General features: G+C 39.3%; 1 protein-coding gene across 1 annotated transcript; it reads left to right on the top strand.

The window, feature by feature from the left end:
- The first annotated feature begins 4,113 nt into the window (after window positions 1–4,113).
- LOC121760311 lies at window positions 4,114–12,777 on the top strand. Its single transcript, XM_042156018.1, has 3 exons — window positions 4,114–4,869; window positions 5,002–5,181; window positions 12,535–12,777. The coding sequence occupies exons 1-3, from the start codon at window positions 4,114–4,116 to the stop codon at window positions 12,775–12,777; spliced, it is 1,179 nt and encodes a 392-aa protein (XP_042011952.1).
- The last annotated feature ends 879 nt before the right edge of the window (window positions 12,778–13,656 follow it).

The following is a 13,656-nucleotide window of genomic DNA, read 5'->3' as shown; positions in this document are numbered from 1 at the left end:
AAACAAAAAATGTATTAATTGGAATTCATTGAATCTCAACTATGGAATTCCGCATTACGAAAATTTGGGGGAGATTTACAATTATTTATTGAGTGAATATTGACATAATCCTTTTGACTATTATAATTTTCAATTATTATTTTTATAAATTAAATTTTAAATTTTAGATTTAAATTATTAATAAATTATTAAAATGGAACAATTAAACAATATTGGAGCATTAACTAAAGTTATTGATTTATAGTATATCTACTAGGAAAAGTCTTGGATGGGAGGGGATAATACAATCGAAATTTTATTGAAAAACTAAATAACCATTTAAATAGAAATCAGTCTTTTTCGCTATTTGCAAATAATAACAATGCATCCACGTCATTATGACAGCTAACAATGTTTGTATATAAAATTTAATAATTTCAATTAATATCAATTATTATATTTTTATAATTTATAACAGTTCAAAAGTTAATTAAAATCTAATGTGAATCTGGCTGAAGACGATGACGGGAAGGAAGTTCTAATCCATTTTCGATACTATACCTTTCTTTTTAATTTAGATATATTTTTGAAAAACCTCCTTAGAGAGACTTCCTCCCTATTGGTCGGGGAGATGTTATTTTAAAAATATAGAGCTTTGACTATGATTGCATTGTGGATTAGACATTGTGGAAATATGGTGAAGTTGTAAAGAGTTGTCCTCAATTTTTTGGTGAAGGTTATTTGGTTTTATTGAAGATTATCAATTTAAACACTTAATTCTTTCCATTCCTTGTCATCTATGATTTACATGTATATGTCAGTGCAGTCTGGATATGTGAACTAACTCGAATAGACCATTCAATTGAAAGGATTGTGGTTGTAAATTTCTAATAAGATAAAATTACAATACGATTATTTCGCACCCGAATAGACAATAATCTGAATAGATGTGACTCGGTGAGGTGGACATAAAAAATTGTTTTGTTAAAAGCATCTCCAAGGAAGGAGGTAAATAGAGAGGTGGATAAAAATAACTAGTACTACTACTATATTTACATCTTCTTCATAAAAACTCCTTCTCGAGTATGAGAAAGTATTATACTTTCTTCGATTTTAAAGTGGTTCTCCTTCCGTCCCACTCTAAGTGGAGCATTTTTATTCTGGCACAAAATTTTATTTAGTGTTATTTTGTGAGTTAAGTGAATAAAATAAAGTAAGACAGAGGGAAAAAGTAGAGAGAGTGATGTTTATATTTTTAGAAATGTGTCATTTAGAATGGGACATCCCAAAAAGGAAAATGGTTCACTTAGAGTGGGACGGAGGGAGTATATCTTTACCTCTTCCACATAAAACGTAAATATGATAGTCACTTTTGTATACATTTATTAATTTACCTTCTTCCCTTGGAGTTCACTACTTTTTAAAAATGTATATTTACCTTTAGAGTGAACTGCACAAAAAGGGCCCTAGCTTTTCGCTGTGAATAGCAGAGACCCCTAACATTTAAAAATCTTATCACAGGTATCTAACAAAATATATAATCACAAATCGTGTTTTTTCGGACCATAACACCCCTAGGGCTTGGAAGAGCAAAATCGCCCTTTTGTATGGCCGCCACTGCATTGGCTGTTGCATGTACTGTTGACGTGGTGGCGAAAAGCAATTGATATGACAGAAAAGCATGTCTTTTGTCCCCTATTATCTTCCCACGCTTCAGACCTGCATTGTAATTTCTAAAATTTTGCTAATTTACCAAAACACTTAGGCGGTTGCTTCTCTTTCTTATTTCCATCCAATCCACTTTCACTTCATCATTTTTGTCTGGCATAACCCTATCTCACCACAATTTTCTACTCATTCTCGGAAAACGCCGCTGCCTTTCACACTATTTTCATCAATGCCTCCAAAAAGAAGACGAAATTCTGCTGGAGCGTCCTCCGGCCGTAGTTCTTCAAGGCGCAAAAAGAAGCCGCCAACGCCATCGTCTTCGTCACATCACCTCCGGCATCACCTAGATACGGTAGAAGGGGTCGAGGACCGGAGATAATCGACGTAGGCCCAGAAACATGGAGCATTCGCGATCCTCGGCTGGATTTCTTTATTCTGGAGGAAGAATATAGTAAGTTCAAATTAAAAATTCCAAGCAAGCGATTTTGACTGTGATTTAGGGCTCCGAAAATTGGGAGGTTTTGTGAAATTGTTTTGACTGTGATTTAGGACTTGATATGTGAAATTTGTTGGTTTAAATTTGGAATTTTTTTAACTATATACAAACCCTAACAGGGGACCGTGTCGGGATGTTTTCCGTCGCTTTTCATCACGGAGGGTCAATCTTCGAAATCAATGGACAGAAGAAGTATGTTGGGGGGAAATTGACATTCTTTGACTATTGCTGGATTCGGCAATTCGAGCTCTTAGATCTTTCTAGCAGGGTGTTGCGGTTGGGGTACAATAGGAAAACCATCTGTGAGTTCTATTACGTTCATCCAAGGTACAGTTATGGTTGTATGGGCGTGGAAATAGGAGGTCCATTACTGCCCATTACTGACGATTCACATCTAGCCCCTTTTCTCGAAGTCGCGGTTACTAGCACAAAGCTAGTTCACATTTATCTCGTGGAGATGACAGAGGCGACCGCCTTGCTCAAGAAGCGAAAGGAAGAAGCGGAGGAGTTTCTAAAATTTGTGAACGCTTGTAAAAAATCCACTGTGGTCATTAAAGAGCTTGACGAACCGGAACCAATTGTGCCGAAGAGTAAACCGAAAAGGAAGAAACATCAGCACGAGGAGCAGAGGAAACCATCGGCACCATTATTGATGCTTGAGTGGTACCCTAGGGATGTCGATTTTGAAGAGTATTTGACCAAAAGTTTAGAAGACGAACGTCGCGAATGGAAGAGGGAAGATGAGGCAACACGTAAGAATTTGATGGATGCATTTGCATCATGTAGTGCAGAACAAGTCGAAGCTGTTGTGGTGGAGGGTGAAGAGGATGATGCAGTCGATGGAGTTATTGGACAAGGAGAGGTCCATGCATGCGAAGATGGAGTTGAGGTTGAGGTAGAAGATGGAGTTGAACAAATTAGACATGGTGAACGCGTTATACAACCTGAGGTTGAGGTTGAAGCAGTTGTAGACCCTGCAGAGGTTAGTACACCATGTGGTCTATGTTTGTGATTTGTTATTTATGTTTGGTATTCATATGTGATTCATCTTTTGGTCAGATTGGGCAACATGAAGATGAAGCAATTATAGACCCTGATAGCGTGGCAGAGGTTAGTGCACACCTTTGTACTAGAGTTGTGATTTATGTTTGTATGTATGGTGTTCATTTGTGATTGTATGTTAAATCAGATGGGCCAATCTATTCAAAGTCAAGATGTTCAACATGTTAACGATAGTGTGTACAACCCGACCTTAGATTTTTCAGCCGAACCTCAATGTCAACTGCAGTCGGAAGTTCCCATTATCGAGGAGATTCTGGATGAATTGCTAATGTCCGGACTTGAACGTGATGTGGAACAAGCTGGCCATGAAGTTCATGATGGGCCTGAAGTGCAGGGTGGACCGGAAGTGCAAGCTGGACCCGAAGTACAGGGTGGACAGGAAGTACATGATGGGCCGGGAGTAGAACCTCAAGTGGAGGTATACATTCCATCGTTTGAGTACGTTCCGGACGGCTGCCATCTCCATAACGAGGGACCGCCGACTGATGATGAAGATGATGAGATGGACCATTTTATCTCATTGACACACATGTGCCGAGATGAGCAGCTTTTCACCTCATATTACGAATCCATTTTCCAACAACAACATGCGAGACAGGAGCCAGAGAATGTAGACCAATCGGGTGAAAGCGAAGAGCAGACGGAGTCAGGGGGTCAGGGGATAAACGGCGGGGGAAATATTCGCCTTATGTGGACAAGAGGAACATGACAGATAACCCACTTTCGAGGAAGAATTTGTGGAAGAGCTACAAGATATTGATGACCTTGAGGAATTGGAGGGTTTGAAGAAGAGAGGCATAAAGTTTACCCCGTTCAAGCTCGAGAGTAATGAGCTTCCGTTGTGGAAGCCTGGTGATGTTTTTAAGCATAGAGATTTCTTCTATGACGTGTTGAGGTAGTACGCAATAATGAACAGAAGGCGGGTGCACGTGAAAAGAAATGACGGCGACAAACTTCGTGTGATTTGTAAAGGGCAAGGCTGTGAGTGGTATGTGTACTTGAGGAAGCACGAAATACACAACGGTCGGGATTACGTCGTGATGAATATGCAACGCGATCACGCGCACACATGCTCTCAGGTGTTGGATTTGAAGTGGCTGACGGCAAAATGGCTAGGTGAGCGTTATATGAAGAAGATCAAAGCCAGCCCTCACATTCCACTTGCAGCTATACGGCAGTGTGTCGATGAAGATTTTGGCCTGAAGATAGGTAGGATGAAGGCATATCGGGCCAGAGAGCATGCATTGGACGGCATATTCGGCTCTGTGGCAACCCAATACAGAAACTTGTTCTACTACAAAGCTGAATTTGAGCGGATGCACACTGATTCCAGCATACATATACATTATGAGAATACGAGGGATGGCGCCGTATGTCCGAGATTCCTGAGGTTCTACTGCTGTCTAGGACCATTGAAAAAGGGATGGATGCAGTTATGTCGGACAATTATCTTCTTCGGCGCTTGTTTCTTGCAAGGGATGTACAAAGGACAGCTCATGACAACAATGGGGATTGATTCCAACAATGGCTGGTGGCCGATTGCTTGGGCTGTGACTGAGGCCGAGAGTTATGTCCAGTGGAAGTGGGTCGTGGAGTACTTATCTGATGACCTTAACTTGCATGCAAATGGCCCACGATATGTGTTTATGTCTGACCAACAAAAGGTATGGCCGCCGTGATTTCAATATTACATAATGTACTTGGTATGTGATTTAATTTTATCTGTGATTTGATCAATACATTATGTACTGGAACTGTGATTTTGTGGTAATTTTTGTTTTGTTGTGTTGCATCAGGGCCTTGCAAAGTTGATTGTTGAGGAATTCCGACAGAGCGAGCATCGCTTCTGTGTTCAGCACAAATACAACAATTTCAAGAAGAGATTTGTCGGAAAATTTCAAAGACCGGTTACGGGAGATTACCTCGAGTACCACCCTCGAACATTATGTGGACAAGATGGATGCTTTGCAGACCGAGTATCCCCAAGCACATCAGTGGCTTTCTGGAGTTGCTCCCAAAGAAAAGTGGGTCAAGGCATTTTTCTCTCCACACACTTGTTGTGATGTGCTCCTCAACCACATTTGTGAGACATTCAATTCGAAGATTGCATTGGCTCGAGAGAAAGCAATTATCAGCATGTTGGAGGACATTCGAACAAGTCAAATTGAAAGAATTTAGATCAGAGGCCAGTGGATCAAAAGCTACGATCACGCAGTCCCTCCTGTTATCAAGGAGCTTGTTGATAAGTGGTACGCGCGGGCTTCATCGTGGAGGGTTACATGGAACAGACATTCTTCGTACCAAGTAACTGGGCCTTCTGGCCAATATGTTGTCAACATGCGCGATTTTACATGCTCCTGCAGATTGTGGCAGCTAACCGGAATCTCGTGTACTCATGCTATCGAAACAATCAATAAGAAGGGTGACGACGTGACGCGATTCATTTCCCGCTATTATTTTAAGTCAATAATGGTCATGTTGTACAATAATGTCCTTTACCCCATCAATGGGGTGGACAATTGGCCCAAGACTACTTCTGATTGTGCGGTGGAACTGACGCCCCCGAGGTCAAAGCGATAGCGTGGTAGGCCGAAGAAACTGAGACTTGAGGAGCCCCAGATTCGTCTTCATGCGGATGGAGGTGAGTCATTGCGTCGCACCTTCATGATGAAATGTCGTCGGTGCGGTCAAAAAGGTCATAATAGGAGGACATGCAGCAATGATCCTCGGACAGATGTCCGTTCTCAAGTTGGGGAGACTTCATAGCACAACGGGTCATGTTAACGTGGTGAGAGTACTTTGCCTGAGTCGTCGAACAATCGCCGACGCCAAGAGGTACTATGCAATAAGCATCTGCACCTACATTCTCTACTTGTACACAGTGTTTTCTCATATATATTTACTATACTATTAATTGTTGCAGCCTAATGTTTCGGATCTGGTACCAAGGACTCGGACCCGGACTCTGCCTCAGCGATGCGGCCACCGCGGTGATCTTCGTCGGTTTGTATTCATTGGTGTACATAGTTTGTGATTTCAGTCATAGTCGAGTAACCTCATTCGTGATTTCAGGCATAGATGAAAACAAAGCGTAATCAATCAACATCAGAAGATAACGAAGGAGTGAACACGACATAACTTTGTTATAATAGTAGAAAAATTACAATAAATAAGAACAAGATTGTGATTTTTAACTGTCGGAGAGTTGTTGCCGTTTTACCAATTGTTAGCGCTAATGCATCACACTCTTCAGTTTTCATGCCCAGTTGTAACTTCAAGGCTTCAAACTCCACAGTTTTCATGCGCAATTTCTCTTGCAGAACACCTTCAAGTAGCGATTTGGCTCGAAGTTCAGATTCGAATTGGTCTCGCTCAAGTTTTACTCTCTGAAAGTAACTGTCTTGGCTTGGGGATAGACTCGCATCAACCCATCGAAAAAACTTGCAATCATCTTCCTGCTTAATACTTTCTCATTAATCTTTCTGCCAACAAAATTAATGGAAAAATAGACAAAAATTCATGATTTTAACCTTCCATATTGGGCAGCGATAGTAACGTCTACCCGGGTTAGCAGCCGTCCTAGATGTTACAAGCTCAGCCTCAAGATCGTGATTACAATTCACAGTTTCGGGACGAGGCCAATTCCAATTGAAGCTTGAACCGAAAGATTGAGAAGAAGAAGAAGAAGACATTGCAACACGACCTGAATTCAATTCGACAATACAAAATTCAAATCAGCAATGCAATTTTGCCGAAAGATAGCACATAGCACAAAAAACTGAAATCATAATTCCGCCCAACTGCAAACTTCAACCAAGAACTGCAAAATTTTACAGATGCCCCGACTATAACCCTACAACCATTACATTCGACCAAGAATTGCAAAATAGTTTTTCAGATACCCGACAGTAACCCTACAACAAAAAAAATCAACCAACAATTGCAAAATAAAATTTCATATGAAATCACCTAAACCTTTATAGATACCCTAAATTCAGCGAAATCCAGATGAAATCCCCTAAATTCCAGATGCCGAAGAAATGAAATCCCCTAAATTCCAGATGCCGAACTTTCTGCCAACAAATGCAATCCCCTAAATTCCCAGATGCGGAACAACATAAAATCGCCTATTATGTTCAGAGTGGGAAATATGAAAGCCAACGAAAATGAAAGATGAAAGAAACAGAGTGTTTATAATGCAGTGTCGAATGCAAATCATTTAGAGAGGGAGGGAAAGATGAAAGAAAATAGGAGAATGGAAATATGATTACTATTCTGTTTGACAAGACAGGACTTACACATGCAGGCTATGTGCAGCATAGGGTGCAGGTTTAGTGGGTAAATTGTCTAAACTGCCCTTCAACCCATTTGGGCATTTTCATCCGAAAAATGGCAAAATATACACGATTTGTGATTATATATTTTGTTAGATACTTGCAATGGGATTTTTAAATGTTAGGGGCCTCTGCTGTTACACGGCGAAAAGTTAGGCCACTTTTGTGCTATTCACTCTTACCTTTATGAAGAGGTAAATGAAATATACCTTCTCAATTTACCTAATTCCCTTGAAGATGCTCTGAAGGGATAAATTTTAATTTGAAATTTTGAGAAAATAACTACCATATATTTTATTATCATAATAAGGGCTTTTGCACAATGATTAACACAAAATCTAAAAAAGTCGATAATAATATATAAATACAAAAAAATTAATTGAATGGGGGCTTAAGCCCTTATTAACTCCATGCAGTTACGCTGATAGACCAGTAGGTCACACCTAAGCGCAACTGAAAGAGCATCGTTTGAGTTGAATTGCACGCAACGTAATTAAGTGAAATTAACGCAGACTGATCAAGAGGACATCGACCAACTGACCCAGCAGACACACTTCAACCTGACATGTGATGATTCGCAGACGGATCAAGCGGTGGAAGTCTAACTGGTCAAGACGACTCCTAAAAGTCTATCTACGTGTCGTCGGGTGTGCAATCCTAGAACGAGGAACCTTTAAAGCCTTAACCCACAGTACTATTAACTAGTAAAGGGAAGTAAGGGTCGAATCCCACAGAGATTAAGGTGTTTCAACATGTGTTGTGGACATTTCGGGATGGCTGTTGCCACGCAAACTAAGTGGGTTAAGATTTATCCTATTTGACGGAGCTAAATAAAAAAAACTAATCTAACTGATCACTAAACTAACTACGCAAAAACTGATTGACCACTTGCGATTTCTGACTGATCAACTGGACTGAACTTTGCTAAGACCTGATCTACCTAAGACAACTCCTAACTGATCAACTGGATGGACAAATGGAAACTACACTACTTGACACAATTGGTCATCCGTTTACAATTCCGTTAATTTTGTAACAGTCAACGGATTTAACCTAATTTTGACTGATTAAAACTCTTAATTATGATTTTTAAGTCACTAATTGTATCATTAATTATTATTCTATTTATTACTCCTAATAAAACAAAACAAATATATTAAAAATAAATATACACAACAAATTGAAATATATTTTGAAACTGAATCGTCTTCTGAAATATAATAAAACAAAAAAAATATATTTTAAAAATGAATTGTCTTCTAACAAATTGAAATTAAAATAACAAATTGAAATTAAAACAAATTCTTTCTCTAACACTTTGCCAGAAAATGAATCGTATTCTCCCTCTCCCCTCTCCCTCCCGCGACGTTTAACCCTCCATCTCCCTCCCGCTCACTTCGATCGCCGGCAAATCCCTTTGTTGGACGAGGGATTAGAGTAGTTCTCGACGAAGCCTTACACTTGACTAACCCTTCGGCAATGATTCCACACCATCATCTTCTTCAATTGGTTCGATTGGTGAGCACCACTTGAACAAAGTGCACTCTTTTTTCTCACAAACAAAGTAGAGCTTCCCCCTTGTAGGTTTATCATGGCTTTTGACGATACGAAGTGAAGCAAGTTTCTTGCAATTGCAAGACTCGTATCGGAATCACAGGTCAAATCGACTGCCGCCACTCACGCCGGACCCTTTACTGAAAGTTGAACGCTCCATAACTACGGCTTGAGAGGAAGAGGAAGGAAGAAGATGAAAGAAAAGGAGTAAACCCGATGTGAGGACGATGAAATAAGAACCCTAATCTATTATATATTTCTGATTTTAAATGAATATTTACTAAAATAATTAGGGAATTAATTAGGCAGTAAAAAATCAGAATTAAAAGTCTAATTTGGTCAAAATCGGGATTAAACCCGTTGACCGTAAGTTTTTAACGGAATTGTAAACGGGGGACCAATTGTGATCCGATTTGAAATGTTCAGGATGCAAAAATTCAAAAGATAAAGTTTAGGACCTAAATCGTAAAATGGTCATATGTTCAAGACCAATTTTGGCCTTTACTATATTTAATACACTATATTGACATTTTGATCCAAAACCCTAAATTTGGTAGTTTTCTTATCTTTTTAAATTTAAATAATAAAAAAATAAACTTACACATACTAATTTATAGACCACTAAATCTCTACAAATCTTATAATTTTAAATTAGTTGTAGTTGGGTTGAGTTAGCAATTGATCACACCCTCCCTTATTAACTCCATGTAATTCTACCATTGGACTTTGGGGGTTAGACCTAATTGCAATAGTGTTTAAAAATGCAAAATGAAATGTTGACATGGTCAAAAATATGTAGTGAGATAGGTATATTGGGGGGTATTAGAATAATAACAGTGTGCTAACTACAATAAGATCTTCAGATATGCTACCAAGATTAGTTTAACGTGTGATGCCAATTTGGTATGCAAAAAATGTTAACCATGGGTATTATTGGAAACTAAATTTTATTAGTTATAACTAACTCATACTCCATCCGTTCCTTTGTGGTAGAGGTGTTTCATTTTAAGCACTTATTTTGAAAAAATGATAATAAATAGTTAAAGTGTAGAGAGAGTAAAATAAGAGAGAATAATATAGATAAGAGTCCTCTCTATATTATTCTATCTCTTACGTTACTTTTTCTATCTTTAACTATTTATTATTATTTTTCCAAAACGGGTGCTGAAAATGAAACGCCTCTACTACAGAGGGACGGAGGGAGTATGAAATACTCCATCCGTTACATTTGCTTTTTGGCATGGATTTTATGCATGATTATTTTGTGAGTTAATGAAGTGAAAGTAAAGTGAGATAGCAGCAAATAGATGATGTTGTTTTCATTTTAGGAAACATTTCATTTTTAATGGGACAATCCAAAAAGGAAAACGTTTCATTTGTAATGGGACAGAGGGAGTATCTCGAAACTTAGAATTCATATAAGTTTCTTATTTAAATTATTTTTTCAGCAACATATATCAAATTAAAGATAGTTTTATAAGGATTTTAATGAAATTCCCAATTGCATATGTTTTGACGATAAAATCTGATAATACTAATATTTATTGGAAATTTCACATATTTCGATAATCAATACATGTCAACCGTGATATACCATAAAATGTTATATGATACATGTAATACGTCAATACAATTGTGTTGACATATTGATGAGTCTCGTTCTCGGGCTTGGTTACTGGTCAGTATAAGGTGCTTTATCGGATAATATCTGCAAAATAGTTATTAAAGTGTGCAGGTTGAAGTACTAAATCAGGAGGAAAGGTTCAGAAGGAATTCGAGTGAAAAAGCTGCGAAAAGTGTGCAAACTGGTTAGTATGAGCAGAAAATACGCAAACTGGCCAAGATGGATGCTGTAGAACTGGACACGAGAAGGAAGGACTTGCTTGGAATAATCACCTATCTAAAGAAGGCAAAATTGTCATTCCACATGAAGAGAAAGCCCTAGAAATTAGGGCAAGCCACCCTATAAATAGGAGCTGAACATAAAGAAAAGGGAGAAATTTTTACACCACTTCACTTAGGACTTATCATCACTACTACATCACTTTTGAGGAGAATAGCTCCATTAGCTCTTAGTTTCATCTAAATCCAGCAGCCTGACTTGAAGATTCCGGCCACCTGCCGGCCAGGAGCATCATGCCTGATTCATTCCAGCCGCCGTAGTTCCAAAAATTCCTCCAGTTTCAGTTTCCGATGAGCCAAACAATCTTTTACTTGCTTTGTTTTTAAGATTTCTTAGTTTAAGTACTTGTTTTTGCTTGCCTTTGACTTGGATTCCAGTAGCTACTTAGTTGGAACATCTTTTGGGTGATAATCTTGAATGCAATGAATTTTATTGTGGTTTTATTTTGTGTTTCAGTTTGCTTACTATTTCTTTCTGCCTAGTAGCTAGATCTGGTAGTTTTACGTTGATTTCTGTTGTTTAAGTGCTTGAATCTGCTTTGTTTAGTTAGATCTAGGTTTTCTTGGAGTGTTTACAAGTTTTAATCAGGTTAAGTTCCTCAAAAATACATGGGAATCGTTTCTACTTGCTTCTGTCACCTTGTCCCGCTGACCAGTTTGCGTAGATCTCAGTTTTCTTAGCTTTCGTTCTCGATTTCAAGTTAAATATTGCATTTACGAATTTTTAAGCTTGATCATTCATCAATGAAGTTTGTTAGATCTTGTTAGTTTAGCTTGGTGAAGAAGAAAATATCACAATCAAAGAATGGGACCACTTGTGTTGCTTTTGTTGCTTTATACTTTTGTACTTGCACTTTTTCTGCTTTTCTGCACACCCAGCAGACAGTCTGCCAGCATGTCCTTTGATTCCCTTTACATTTTGTCTAGCCATTTTTAGTAAGTTTCGTCTAGTAGCTTCTTACATGCACACTCGCACCCTAGTTTACACACGCATTTTAATTTCTTTTAGCATGCAGCATTTAGAGCCCACCCTGACCTACTGGTCAGGAAGGGTATAGGTTCCATTTCATTTTCCGACTAGGTAAAACTCAACCCAAAAAAAAGCGTGGTAGCTAACCAACTGCTTCCAGAATATCATCGCAAGTGTATCTCGCCTACATCCATCCCTGTGGGATTTGACCCTTACTCCACTATACTAGCCAGTAGAAGTGGGTTGAGGTATTTTTTTGTTGATAGGGAAGATAGACACAGACCCAACGACACAGCTAGGTCTAGGTACCCTCCTGGCTAGTTGACACGCACACACAGAGTCATAGTCTCATCTTTTCCCTCTATCAAATGGCGCCGTTGTCGGGGATGGATGGCGTTTTTGCTTACATTTGTGGCATGACACTTTGGTGTACATATAGTTAATTGTTTTTCTTTTCTTTTGTTTCTTAGTTTATGAGGAGTTTTGTTAAGAATTTTGGTGTGAATATTGTAGATAAACTTTTCTTTATTTTTTGTGTTCCGCAGTTAAATGAAACTGAGTCCAACTAGCCAAAGGAAGAAGGGGTAAATCCAGTCACCACTCATTCAGAATTAACCACTGCCTTGCCTGTTAACTTGGATGCGAGCGGTGAGGAGGATAGCAACACAGCCATCAAGAGTGAACTGGAATCAATATCCGCAACTGAAGAGGAGAAAGCCAACATGGCTGACCAAGAAAATGATCCCGAGATAAGCTCGTTGTACGCTCACTTGGATGGCGAACCACTGCAAGCAATCGTCACGACCCTATGATAAGAAGCAATCTACGTGGAGCCCCACATTATGGCCATCTTGCCTGTGTTCTTGGGAAGGAGTTGTGACAGCCCATACGAGTTCTTGCATGAATTTTGCAAAATCTGCAAGGCTCTAAAGCGGCTAGCGGGGTCGAGCGAAGGCGACTACAGACTGAAGGCCCTTCCCTTTGCCCTTAAAGGGGAGGCGAATACTTGGTTCAAGAGGCTGCCACCAAATTGTATCAGAACCTGGTCTGACTTCAAGATTATGTTCTTGGATCAGTTCTTCTCAGCGGCCAGGACAAGTGCACTAAGAGATAAAATCCGAGGAGTTACACGAGGTTATGATGAGACACTGAGTCATTACTGGTCAAGATACATGGGTCTGTTGGACGCATGCCCAAACCACCATATGTTGGAAGTAGAAATTTACTCGATTTTCTATGAGAGGATGAATGCAGAGAGCAAGGACTTAGTGAACTCATCAAGTGGAGGAAGTTTTTCCAAACTACGAGTTAGTGAGGCCAAGAGAATTATGGAAAGACTTCTCTACGCGAAAAGAGCCAATGACAATCCACGTACTCTCCCGTCCAGAAGAGGTATGGCAAATGCTGCAGCAGTAGGAAATAATGATCAATTAGAGAGTCAGATTGACAAGCTCGAGAGGGCACTTTTGTCAGCAATTGAGAAGAGTAAACCGCAAGTTCCTCCAATCAATGCCACCACGGTAACTGCCCAAGAGGATCACTATCCAAATACGACTGGGCTTTGGAATTCAAATAGGAACTGGAATCCTGAAAAGTAGGAGGACACGCCTTGGAGAGAACACCTGGACTTTAGATGGGGAGAGGGAAACTCTAACCATCCCAACCCACCTCAGAATGTACCCCCCAGCCCA

The sequence above is a fragment of the Salvia splendens genome, chromosome 1, assembly GCF_004379255.2.
Source record: "Salvia splendens isolate huo1 chromosome 1, SspV2, whole genome shotgun sequence".
Classification (NCBI taxonomy): domain Eukaryota; kingdom Viridiplantae; phylum Streptophyta; class Magnoliopsida; order Lamiales; family Lamiaceae; genus Salvia; species Salvia splendens.
The sequence above is the reverse complement of the archived record's forward strand: the minus strand, read 5'-3'. Positions and strand labels throughout refer to the sequence as shown.